The sequence below is a fragment of the Doryrhamphus excisus genome, linkage group LG13, assembly GCF_037039965.1.
Source record: "Doryrhamphus excisus strain RoL-2023G ecotype Guam linkage group LG13, RoL_Dexc_Guam_v1.1, whole genome shotgun sequence".
NCBI classification, from domain to species: Eukaryota; Metazoa; Chordata; class Actinopteri; order Syngnathiformes; family Syngnathidae; genus Doryrhamphus; species Doryrhamphus excisus.
The window spans coordinates 11456219-11468898 of NC_136369.1; the positions used below are offsets into that span (position 1 = coordinate 11456219).

The following is a 12680-nucleotide window of genomic DNA, read 5'->3' on the forward strand; positions in this document are numbered from 1 at the left end:
ACTTAATTTTTATTCAAATTATTAACTGCAAATCCCATACCATACAGAGAAGGCATGCTAAAAGGATATAGGAACATCTGGACTTGGTACAAATTAATTTCAGTATGCAAAAGGAGATGTTTCATGACAAAACGGTTGATTTATAATCACTTACATTGAATTGCATATTATATAACAGCTTAACTAAAATCACTGGCGTGGTTGCTATGTCACTTGGAACTGTATTTTCGCAAATGTAGGTTTCCATCTACTTGTGTTAAACTGCTGACTATCCTTTTAAAATCCATTTAAATGTACAAGCATTTATTTTAAAGAAAACGCCGTTGCTGACGTCATTTCCCTGCGACGAAAGACCCCAGACGTCATCGTAATGCGGACATTTTAAAACGAGTTCAATCGACTTCATCATGACATCGAAAAGGCAACAGGGCGGGTGTACGGAGTCAAACAACAAGAAAAGGAAGACAAATAATCGTGAAGAAACACCAGAAATTTGCCCCGTCATTAGAGACGAGAACGTGAGGAGGACAGTGAAGGAGGCGTGGAGCCAGAAGTCCCACTATATTCACGGTCCGTGAAGTCAACAGCCCCACATTTAAACTAGTTAGCAGCTGTATCAGTTCTGACTTTACAAAAACTAGTAATGCTGATTTTATTAAACATGTTGGGGAGGTATATTCATTTAGGAATGTGTTGTTGTCCAGGCATAGCGAATAATGAGGTGCGCATCTTTGTTGTTGTGCAGGTGATCTAGAGGTGGACTGCCTTCCTTTCCCTCACTGTATCATTAAAAACTTCATACACAGTGAGAATTTCTTGGAGGGCCTGCAGAAAGAACTGCTGACACTCAACTTTCACAACAAATCTAATGATCTATACAAATTTAAACAGGTAACTTCAAATATTCTCCCTTTGGTTTATTTTTTTAAAATCTTTTTTTAAATATTATTTTCCCCCACAGTCTGATGACCTGAGAAAGAGAACAGAGCCATGCATTGCAGGGCTAAGGTGAGTTTGTGAGTTTTTATTGTTTTGGTTTAGCAAGACAAAAAGAACCCTTTGGTCTGAAAATGATAATTGACAAGAGTATTTTTCAAAAAGTTTTGGGGATCATCAAGATGTTTTATGGAAAAATTGAGATGAGCCTTACCCCGGGCTGACCCTGAATACATTGCCGCTCCGGGCCTGATCCAGTCCGGCTTGTCGCAAAGTGCCACTCATACTGACTCTGGTAGAGTCAGTGTCAGTGGCGAGCTTGACCAGAGAGTGCTCTGGCGTCTGAAAAACACCCCACACAGATTCTTTCCGTAGTGCCGTACAGACGCCGAAGACACGGAGCTACACCGCATGGAGGTAGTGGGAGCCTACAACTAGGATTTCAGTCTTGCGGAATGCTTCCAGTGGCTTCAACGGAGCCGGAACGGATTAAGTGTGAGCCCGGGGTAAATGTTGTTTTTGTTCAGCAGTGGTTTTTTTCTGTGAACTTGGCTGTGTTTGCCCAGTGGTTGAGGCGAGTAAGGCCTGGAATTCTTTGGATGTTGTTGTGGGGTCTTTTATGACCTTTTGGATGAATCGTCGCTGTGCTCTTGTGGGCATTTTGGATGGCCGGCCACCTTGTTTTTTTGTGTTTTTTTGTGTCTATTTGTGGATACTGGCACTCACATGCAAAAAAAAAAAAAGAAATCAGGACACTCACTTGCTCACCCACTGTGTCTAAATAATGTGAAAGCTGGCTGCTGTTACACTTGATTATTTTTCAAACTTGTTGTCTGTTCAGTCATTCGCTTCCCTGTGACTTTCCCAAAAGATTAGACAATCCCTGCCTGATTCTGGTTTGTCACCATCATCAGTGTTATTATGACAGATTAAAATCCCAAAGCAGTCAAGAGTAAACCACTGGACACGTTTATGGTTTCTGATGACCACCAGGGGGAGCCAGAGATTACATTTGCTAGCCAATTAATGTATTTGATTTGTAGGTGGAAATCCCCAAATGTAGCAATAATACACATCATTACTACAAAATCCAGACTGTGCATGCTTCTCTTCTGTTGTTTTTTATTTATTGCTGTGGCAGTGAATGCCAAACTAATAACACATGCAGATCATTACAGCAACAAAATCTTATTGTCTTATTTAGATCTTTGCACATACCATCTCTAAGGATTATGACAGTCTTAAATTGTTGTAAATATTTATTTATGATATGCACCTCCTGGAGCAATCCACCCCGGTGAATGCAAACCATGATTAAAAGCAAATTGAAGGCTTCCTCTTTGGCTCGTTTATTATTTATGTTGCCACAAAATGTCACGTCAGGTTCAAACAGTAGAGGCAGTTGCCTCTTTGCTGAGACCTCCAACAGCTCTCACCGACCCACAACAACTGCTTCCTTGTCACACGCCCCTTTAGTGGGGTTTATAAAAAGAAAAATACTGAATTCAATATCTATCTCTAATTTCAGGTCAGCACTGTTTGGACAATTCCGGCTTTGGCTTGAGGAAGTTTTGGGGGTCAAATTGGAGCCCACTGTGGATATTTCTTGTGCCAAATATGAATACACAGGTGAGCATCATTATGAAGCCTTCAGCTGAATGACACTTTGTGTAATTTCCGTGTATTTCTAACATCTTTCTAGATGTTCTTTTGTGTCATGATGATGAACTGGAAGGGAGGCGTGTTGCTTTCATTCTCTACCTCGTGCCTCCATGGCAGAGCAGCGATGGGGGAGCCCTTGATCTTTACGAAACAGATTGTGAGTTTCCGTTTTAGTTTTGCAATGCGACAGTTGGTGTCTTCAATAACAAAATTCATGTGATCAGGTCATTACCAACCACAGAGTGTTGTCAAGTCACTCGTGCCTTCTTGGAACACACTCATACTTTTTGAAGTGTCTCCAGTCTCCTTTCATCAAGTAAGAGATTTATTTATCTTGTGTTTTGTCAAAGAGGCGACGATTGGCCGTGTTTGCATATGTTTAGGTATCCGAGGTTTTGTCAGAGGACAAATGTCGTCTCTCTCTAAGCGGCTGGTTTCATGGACCATCACTGGAACGTCCCCCTCGCCACATAGAACCTCCCATCACACGGAATCCACACTTACCAAGAGACGTGAGTATTATAGTCGTATGTGCACATGAATTGAACTCCTGGCTGATTGTTGTTCTGTGTGTACATAACAGGAGACACTGCTGCTAGAGTGGATCAATCCATTGTACTTGGATATTTCCTACCAGGAGAACATTCAAGGAGAGTTTGAAGACAATTCAGAAATCCAGCTTAAAACTTTTCTCAGGGTAAATGTGTTTTATGCTTGGTTGACTTAATGCAGTGGTTCTCAAACTTTTTTACAGTCACGTGCCCATTCAGACACGCGTACCCGACTTTGGGAACCACTGACTTAATGTCATTTTGAAACATTTTGCTGCATTTTGTGGGGGATGGTTTTTTTTTTACATTATATATATATATATTTTTTTAGACAAAGTTAAGCCAACTTGCCCCAAAACCTTCTGCTAGCTGGACTTTAACCTCCTGCTTAAATTTTCAGATCAACATTTGCAATAACCCTCCCCTTCTCTCTTCAATTACTATTGTTCACTCGTGACCAAATCCAGGTTCAGGCCCTAAATATGCCTCATGCACTTGCATTTAAAGTAGTGGCTTACGGGGTCTTCCAGTTCCTGGTTCAAATCCGGCTTACTCCATCCCAGTCACTGCCGTGTCCTTGGGCAAGACACTCCAACCATACATTCTCTAGAATGTATAGATGTTTACCACTAATGAATTAAATTGTAAAACAGCAAATGTAGAACAGACAGAATCACAGTCATGGAGTAGCTGTTTGCCTGGTCATCAAGCTAGATAGAGATGTGTCTTTATTAGTCCCTCATGGGGGCTTGTGCTTGAGGCTTGAGGCTTGAAAGACAGTGTGTATACATAATCCACACCACTTGCCTTTTTTAATTTCAGTAACTACGGTACTTAATATATCGACTTCAGATTCACTGTTGAAGCTAGTGCTTCCACATATATTATATCACATATAATCTATCACATTTCACATATATCCACATTTTATACAGTAATTACAAATCATTAAATGTATAAAATCATTAAAATTTGTCTTATTATTAATTAAAAAAATTGTCTATTTAAAGTTTTGGACCAAAAATATACAATTTTGCTGAATTACACATGTGCAGGGATCTACTTTACATTGTTAAGCCAATTGATTAGTTCCAGGCCAAAACCATTGTTAACTGGCAGTCAATGTTTTTAATAACATTTTAATAATGTAAAACAACAAGAAAATAAATTACCTGTTATTACTTGTTACCAGTACTGCAGGAAGTCTTATGTACCATAAAAAGTAAAATAATTTGGTGGAGTTACTCCTTTAGCTTTTCACTGGGCATCACACAGGATGATGGTTTTACTCCTAAGGCATATTTTTTCCCCAGAAAATGTTCAAATTGTACATGCATATGTTCCCTTCTCCTGATTGTGTGTATGATTGTGTTATCAGGAGGAGAAATTCAGTCAAGTGAGTGAAGCTCTACGGCTCGCTCAGATTCAGTGGACGAGGAAAGGTCCTGCCAATAAGAGGTCGGTATAGTTTCACAGATTATCTATGCTTTACAGAGATCATTTCTCTTTTGTGTGTAATTATTACATTTGTATGCACTTAGATGCTATGAAGCAGCCTGTCTGGACACCTTGCCTGAGTGTGTTAGTGCTTGTTGGGAGCTGCTTCATTCAGAGGCCTTCTTTCTGCTCCTCTCCAACTTTACTGGCCTTCGGTTGCATTACCTGTGTCCTGCTGATGACGACGACGACGACGATGATGATGACAGTGACAGTGAAAAAAAAGAGGAAGAGGCTGCAGAAGCCGCTGGCTCCCCAAATGAAACGGCAGTTAAAAGCAAAGGTGTGTATAATCACGAGCTTGCAGAATTTATGTTTTCCTGCTAATGTTTTTTGCTACTCAGAGCCGAGTACACCTCAGTGTTGCGGAGAGCTGCGACGATGGTCCCATGGGAGCTACACTCTACTGCATGATGGCGAGGCAGCACGAGCAGAATATGCACTAGATCTCATTTTGCCTTTCAGCTGCACAGGTGAGTCAGAACCCAAGCGTATACCATCCATCCATTTTCATCCCTACAATCTGGTACATGTTAGACAACATGCGCTCCTCAGGTCTGGAAACAAACTGGGTCACTCCGTCACCTTCACTTTCAGCTTTCTCAGCAAGGCACCTGTCATCTTGGTAGTGTGTTTGGGCTCCTAATCTTGTTGGAAAACTGCTATGTGTTCCAGTTTCCCAGGGGAATATCTCACAATATCGCAGTACATGTTGGATTTCATGTTTCCTTCAATGAACCGCAGCTCCAGAGTGCCGGTAACACTCATGCAGCCCTAGACATAGTGCTTCCATCACCACTGTTGACTGTAGGCAGATACAATTGTCTTGATACTTGCTTGTGATACCAGCTATTTAGGCAATAATGTGTATAATAATAATAATATAATAGTGACAAGAATTAAGGCTCATTCAGATTTAGTGGGTGCGGCTTAAACACCAGTGCGTCGTATAAACTGGAAATTACGGTAAAATTTTGACTCCATCATGTAGCCAAGTAAGACAACAGCAACATTTGAAACAGCTCTCAGTAAGATACAGGACATCACTACACCACTGCACACTAGAGTCACAATGATAAATGATTTATTAAATGAATACTTCTCGGTCAAACTTGTCAGTCAAACCTGAGCATTATATTTATTATCACCAAGAGGAGTTGGGAGTTCAATCCTGGGCAGAGGGACATGGGCATCAGGGGATAATTGTGTGGATGAAAATGACGACTGATGAATATTTTTTTTGTCAGGTTGGCAGTCGGAGTATGGAGGCTTTACTTGTTACGTTGCAAATGAAGAGGATGAGGAGGTGAGTGTTACTACAAGCAGTAAGTCTATTACACATACATAATGCTCAATACTTTGTTGTGATCTTTTTCTGCTCTTTAAAGCTGCTGACGGTCAACCCAGAAGATAATTCCCTCGCGCTGGTCTACAGAGACAAGGAAACCCTTAAATTTGTCAAACATGTCAATCATAAAAGCAACACTGATTCTTCTGGCAAAGTATTCTACGACTTCTCTTTTGTGTATTATGAATAAACTTATTAAGGTATATATTTATGTATGTGTGTAGAATTTTATTGTTTCTTGACCTTCTAAAACCATCTTAAGTATATGTATGCAAACTAAATGCATGTAAGTATGAGTTTTCAGTTGTTATTTTGGTCTCATTGATACTGCTACTTCACTGTGACTTTATGTATGAGAAAGTACTAATCACAGAAAAAGAAAAGCCCTCTGTATGCAGTAAATTAAAGTAATTGTCTGGTTTAATGGTTTTGTGATTGCATAAGAAATTGGAAATGTACACAACTCTTTCCTCTCATCAAACATTTATAGTTAAGATCACTGTAAATTATGAAGACTGAGAATGAATGACGCTGTCCTACTTTCAAGCGCTTAGTTGCTGTAAAAAAAAACACATCCATGCTTTCTTCCGGTTTTTGTCGTTCCCTGAGCTGGATTCCACCAATCAGAATCGTCCTCTCTCTTCTCAACCAATAGGACGCAAATATGTGATTACAGTCTCGGTAGGCGTAATCTTTTAGTCGGAAGCGTCACCGAACAATATAACAAAAAGTTTTGAGGTAAGTTCCTGTCCAAATTGGCAAACAGTTTCTTTAAACTCATTTCTAAAGTGGGTAACTGTTGGAAACGCTGCCTCCCGACTTGTTCGTTGTACAAACAGGGAAGTTAAAAGTTTCTTGTCTCGTCGAATTCGAGCTTTGACGGCAGTTGTCCTGCTATAAACAGTCCTTACTGTTAGTGAATAGGGTAGTGTTGCTGGCTGCTAGTAAAACCATTGTAATGCACAAGTTGCGACTCAAGAATGTACAGTTTTCACTGAAATGTGGTAAAGGCGTGTTTATTTATGTCGTGTTTCTCTGTATCAGTGAAATAAAGTGCATGTAAATGGATCTGCTCATACCATGGTAATATATAGAAGCTTCAGATTATATAGGTGGCTAAATACCACCATGAATACTGAGTTAGCAACGAATTAATGTATTATTCCAATAGCAGCTAAAACTGGTGATATGATTGTAGCTTGTATTGTGAAGTTTATAAAGCTAAAACGCCAATAGCATATTGAACTGCTAGATTACAAGGTGAAAGCTGTTTATTTTCCTGTAATTTGACAAATTCTTTGATATTGAAAGGGCCCCTATCCTCCGTGTTCAACTTTTCAGACTCTTTTCAATCCATTCATTTTCTATGCCAGTTATCCTCACTAGGGTTGCGGGTATGCTGGAGCCTATCCCAGGTGAATTCGGGGTACAGGCGGGGTACACCTTGGACTTGTCGCCAGCCAATCACGGGGCACATATAGACAAACAACCATTCACACTCACACTCACATCTATGGGTTTTCTGACTGTGTGGCCTACATGCTAACCACTGGCCCACCATGCAGCCCTCAGATTCATGTATACAGTATGTTTAAAATGTTGTACATAAAGTGCCATATCATGAGGTTTGGTTGTTATGATATACTATTTGACACCCCTACTTTAAAAGAATGAATGATTATTTGCTGCCCTGAAGTGTGTTTTGTCACCTTAACGTCTCAACATCACAATGAGATGACTAATTTGTGGAAGCATAACTTTGTGATCTTTAGCATTCTTCCATGCGGACATCATCCGGGCTGTCCAGGGAACACTAGAGGTTGTCTTTTTGGCAGCAAAAGCTAAATGATATATTTTAAGCTCATGATGATCACTTAATCCTCATACAGCTGCTGAACTAATCTCACAGTATACTTTCAGAGTACCGGTAGATAGGATTGCATATAATTAAATACTGGCTAAGTTGTTGAAATTCCTGTAGACCTAAGAGTCAAGCGTAGTGTGTATTAGTGAAATATGAGGACATGCGTATAATCCAGCTCAAATGATGCTCTTTCCATGCGGCGCCTTGTGGATCCTGTACATGGAGACAGCATGCAGAGTGAATGAGCGAGTGGGCTTCTGTAGTTCATCCAGAGTACGGGTGATCGGGGATGCGTAGCTGTGGGGGATGGAAGCTTCAGATTAAGCATGTTTTTATGTAATGAAGGTTGCAAGAGGAGGTTGGAGCAAAGATGGGAAAGGTGGAATGAGGCCTCTGCTAGCAGGCACCAACAGTTCAGGGTGGGTACTATACACTAGTGTTACCTTTTGCGCCATTTTGGAGTTAAATGTATGGACTCCAAGTACTGTTATGTTTGTTTTATATGAGTGTCATTTTTAACTAGTTTGGACTTGAATGAAGAAATCAACGTCAAGTATTTCGAAGACCTCCTCAGTCGCACCAACATGCCTTTCAATGACAAAGCGGGGGGGGGGGGGGGGGGGGTTGGGATTGACATCACTCGCGTTCCCATCTGTTAAACTGCTAGCTGTTGACACTTGGGACAAACCACTATCGTTTCATGTTATGGGTTTTATAGAATAGGTGTGGAGCAGCACTAGCACCTACCTGTTGGTGTTATTTTGTGAGTCTCTCTAAACTAATTGTATGATATTTTGCAAATTCTATTCAGAGGATGGCAGACAAGGTTTTGGATGGAGGGCCATGGACAGGATGTGCCGTTCTGTTTCTGCAGTCGCTCTGTCCGGATGCAAACCTGCTCTCTCTTTACAAAGACCAACAGGGAAAGTTCATCTTCTTTAAAGTTATCAAACTGACACTCATAGGTAAGCACTGACACTCTTATAGAAATGTATGTAATAATTCAAAGGGTGTTGCTTTTATTTCAATAAGTGTTCTTCCTCGATCAGATTCAGCAGGCGGTCTCGCTGGTTATGAGATACTAAAGGTTCACGATGCTGATCCCTTCCTTGGAGTGGAGGTGAAGTTTATGGATATAGCAGCCTGTCAGCACTTCCTGGAGAGCTACAGCTCAGGAGCAATGCGGCAGTCCATCTCCCAACATGCCTGTCGACTTCTGGCGCTGTCACAGGAGTTCAACGTGGAGACCCAGCTTAAGGCCGGTACCCAGGTCCTGGATCAATGCCTGGACAAGCTGGAACTTTGTCTACAGCATATCCACCTGTCACAAGTAGGCACAGTTTTGTTTTTTTTAAGCTGGCCTAACATTGTTTGGATGCACTTCTTATATGTGTGTGTATTAGGGCTGTCAATCGATTTTACTGTAATTGCGATTAATCGTATTTTGTCCAGAGTTAACTCTTAATTAGCCTCTAAATTCTAAAACAAATTTACAATATGTGAGCGTGCTGCCTTTAACTGATGTATGGCAATGAGCTCAACTTCATTTACATAATAGGGCTAATTACATCAGCAACACATCCGTTAAAAGCTTGTTTTGCCAATAATGAATCATATGCACTGACTGGACACTTCATCGAGTACGTAATATTTTATTTAGCCACACAAGAGTGCCAAAATATTTGGAACAATTCTGTGTGATGCAGAGCAGTTGTACACCACTGCATAGTACAGACGCGATGTTAAACATATTGTTAAAATAATACAAAAATCATCATTCTTATCATTTTAGATCAAGCAGTTATTATCCCAATTGATTGTCAAGGGATATCTAATGTTGTCTACATGTTTTTTATTGCCCCACAATGCCATACCCAAAATTTTTTTCTTCTGAATTAAAAATGTTCGGCAGCCAGAACGCCTCCGTGACGAAGAGATCGATCAGCTTGAGAAGCAGCTGGAGTGTGAGGTCCACTGGCCTGCCCCCCAGCGGAACCCTGTCATACAGGAAGTTCCTAGCAACTGCTTCAAGTTTCAGAATAAAGTGTTTGGTAAGTCAAGCGTTATTCTCTTTGAGCTCAAAGAAGTACTGTAGCAATGTAGGTGTAAAATGTCACATGCAACACAGCGGCGTTTGCGTTGCAGCTTGTGACACAACAAACAGAGAGCATGTCATAATAATGTCAGCGAACATCTGCTGTATTTGTTGTGCCTGTGTGATGTGCCGGCAGCAGACAAACTCTGTGCAGTTTGACAGATGATTCTCTAATCCAACCATTTATGAATTGATGGTTGAAGGGGAGATTAGTGCATGCCAGCAGATAATATATGTGGATTGCATTAATTTGAAATTGCCAGCTTTCTGTTGAATTGTCGTGCTCACTGTGGCTCAAACCAGGGTTTGAAGTAAAATATATATATGTATAATTTGTTTGGTATGTTATAACATTTGGTGAATTGTCAACTTCTTCAATTTCACTCAGGGTTCCATGTGGAATGGTCATGCTGCATCATAAATAAAAAGTATTAGGCCAGTATTATGGCTTTTTAACAGCGGTTATTGATGTTTATTTGTTATTTCAGGCTTCTACAATCAAAATTCCAGCATCTGTTGTCACATAGACACACTCTCACCAAAGAGAATACATATACATATATGGACAGATGTGTTTTACACCACCACAATAGATTTGAAATAAATCTATGAGGATGTGATTTATTCTATTTTCTATTCCAGACCATGCAAACCCCACACGGAGATGTCCCAATGACGATTTCAACCACTTCCAATCATTAGTATCATGGGCTCAATAGAGACAGATTGACAGAAAATAGTACTACACATAAAAGTGTCATAATTCATAAATGGCATTAATGAAACCTCTTGAAGTAAAGCTATACAAACCTAATGGCAACTTGAGACGTTTGCCCAGTATTTGATGGATAAAGAAGCTGAACAGCAGCCTTTTCCTATGATAGCAAACACTAACTGTACGTCAAGGAAGAGCATTTCAATTCTTAGCGGATATGCAAGTGTTTATAAACCTCTGTTTATGTAATCGCAATTAAGCACAGTTTTATATTAATGTGTTTTTTTTCCGTCAGAGGATAGAATGCTGACGGCAGCAGATGTTCAGAGCTTCGCTAATGGAGTCGGCCGTCAGTGGAAGCATGTGGGGAGGACCCTGGGGAGGGACTGCCGCGCTCTACAGGATACGGCCATTGACAATCTGGCCTACGAGTACGCCAGAGAGGGCCTGTACGAGCAGGCCTATCAGCTGCTCAGCCGCTTCCTCCAAGCGGAGGGAAGGGCGGCCAAGCTGAGCCGACTGGTCAAAGCACTGGAGTACTGCAAACTCACCGGCCTTGCTGAAACTATTCTGGGCGTACACCCACAAGACTAACGCTGGGCACTTTTGTGCTTGTGTGATCACAGCGATGGAGTCACGGTGAAGGGGGGAGGGTGAGGGTGTCTCACCTCTGTTGACTTCCTGCTTTTACAAACAGAATGCCTGCTCTCTATTTGGTGACTGTGTGTATGTGTGTGTGTACTTGCTTTCATTACTTTTATTTAGATGAAGTCCTGCTGTGTGTATGTATGTGTGTGTGGGTGTGTGGAGTCGTCTCTGTCCTATGTCAACTCTGTTTTTGCTTTACAGATGGAATCTCATTTCTAATGACTGCACAACTTGAGGTTATTCATTTTCCCCCTATAAAATGGGTGCACACAAATTAAATGGTTTTAAAAAAAAGACCTTCTCATGTTTGTGTTTGATGCATTAGTGTAATTAAATCTGATCATTTTGTCCAAATTCCCCCAGGTATAAATTAGTGTTAATCCTCCATCCAGTCACTCACTCACTCACACACACATACACGTGTACATGCTCATATGATTAAACTGACTTCCTGATGTTGCTGCTGAATGTGTGTTTGTGTCACGTTGTTTCAGGGCACCAAGGCCGATGCAGCAATTGAGGTGTGCAACCGACGAGGGTTTATCTCCGCCCAAAGTCGCTGAACTTCTGGTTTCATTCAGGTTCTGTGTAAAAAGCCCGACCCCTTCCATCCTTTTTATGCCACTTGACTATCCATCCAGATGTGACGTGTGGATTAGAAGCTGTTAACACACACACTCAGGCTGATTTCTGCACAGAAATAGCTTTATTAGTTATACATTCAGCTCTGCAGCTTCTGCTACTGCTGAGGTTGTTATGTCGGGATATTTAAGGCTGTTTATGTTGATACTCAAGCAATCACATACTTTTAGTGACACAAATCCGGGTGGTTTTTTTTTTAAGTGTGGTGACAGTTTTTAATGTGTAGCTTTCAGCACACATCAACAGATTATGAAAATATGTTCACATTTTCAACTGGATTCCATATCTGGTAGTGATGTGACAAAGAGTCTGTGCACAAGTGGCTTGCTGCATGTTATGCACCCACTGGTCACTTCTTTAGGTACACTTACCTGATTTGTCATTATAAAGATAATGCAGAGTTTGTGTTCAAAATAGGTTTTCTCTTTAATTGGTGACTCCAAATTGTCCATAGGTATTAATGTGAGTATGAATGGTTGTTTGTCTATATGTGTCCTGTGATTGGTTGGCAACCAGTCCAAGGTATACCCTGCCTCTTGCCCAAAGACAGCTGGGATAGGCTCCAGCACCCCCGCGACCCTTGTGAGGATAAGCGGTAGAAAATGAATGAATGAAGGTATTAATGGTGTCCAAAGCTGGATTGAAGTAGTGCCCTCTGCCTTAAAGGTCAGCAGCTGTACCATTACACCACTAAGGACTTCTCCCAATGTATGCTATCACTC

At 40.9% G+C, this 12680-nt stretch overlaps 2 protein-coding genes across 5 annotated transcripts; both read left to right on the forward strand.

The window, feature by feature from the left end:
- Nucleotides 1-351: 351 nt before the first annotated feature.
- On the forward strand, nt 352-6400 carry ogfod1 (2-oxoglutarate and iron-dependent oxygenase domain containing 1). 3 transcript variants are annotated; one of them, XM_078795700.1, is made up of 14 exons: nt 352-570; nt 746-891; nt 962-1008; nt 2465-2565; nt 2639-2755; nt 2823-2914; nt 2982-3110; nt 3182-3295; nt 4528-4607; nt 4691-4929; nt 4991-5119; nt 5202-5271; nt 5894-5952; nt 6035-6173. In XM_078795700.1, exons 1-13 carry the CDS (start codon nt 408-410, stop codon nt 5937-5939), a joined length of 1473 nt encoding a protein of 490 aa, XP_078651826.1. In that variant the 5' UTR covers nt 352-407; the 3' UTR covers nt 5940-5952; nt 6035-6173. The 3 variants fall into 3 exon arrangements, with proteins under 3 accessions (XP_078651826.1, XP_057945042.2, XP_078651825.1); XM_058089059.2 differs by lacking the exon at nt 5202-5271 and having other exon boundaries at nt 6035-6400; XM_078795699.1 differs by having other exon boundaries at nt 4991-5271.
- Nucleotides 6401-6614: 214 nt separating this feature from the next.
- Nucleotides 6615-12393, forward strand: tradd (tnfrsf1a-associated via death domain). 2 transcript variants are annotated; one of them, XM_058089159.2, is made up of 5 exons: nt 6615-6732; nt 8670-8823; nt 8908-9188; nt 9771-9909; nt 10964-12389. In XM_058089159.2, the coding sequence occupies exons 2-5, from the start codon at nt 8673-8675 to the stop codon at nt 11260-11262; spliced, it is 870 nt and encodes a 289-aa protein (XP_057945142.2). In that variant the 5' UTR covers nt 6615-6732; nt 8670-8672; the 3' UTR covers nt 11263-12389. The 2 variants fall into 2 exon arrangements, with proteins under 2 accessions (XP_057945142.2, XP_078651827.1); XM_078795701.1 differs by lacking the exon at nt 6615-6732 and adding an exon at nt 7988-8277 and having other exon boundaries at nt 10964-12393.
- The last annotated feature ends 287 nt before the right edge of the window (nt 12394-12680 follow it).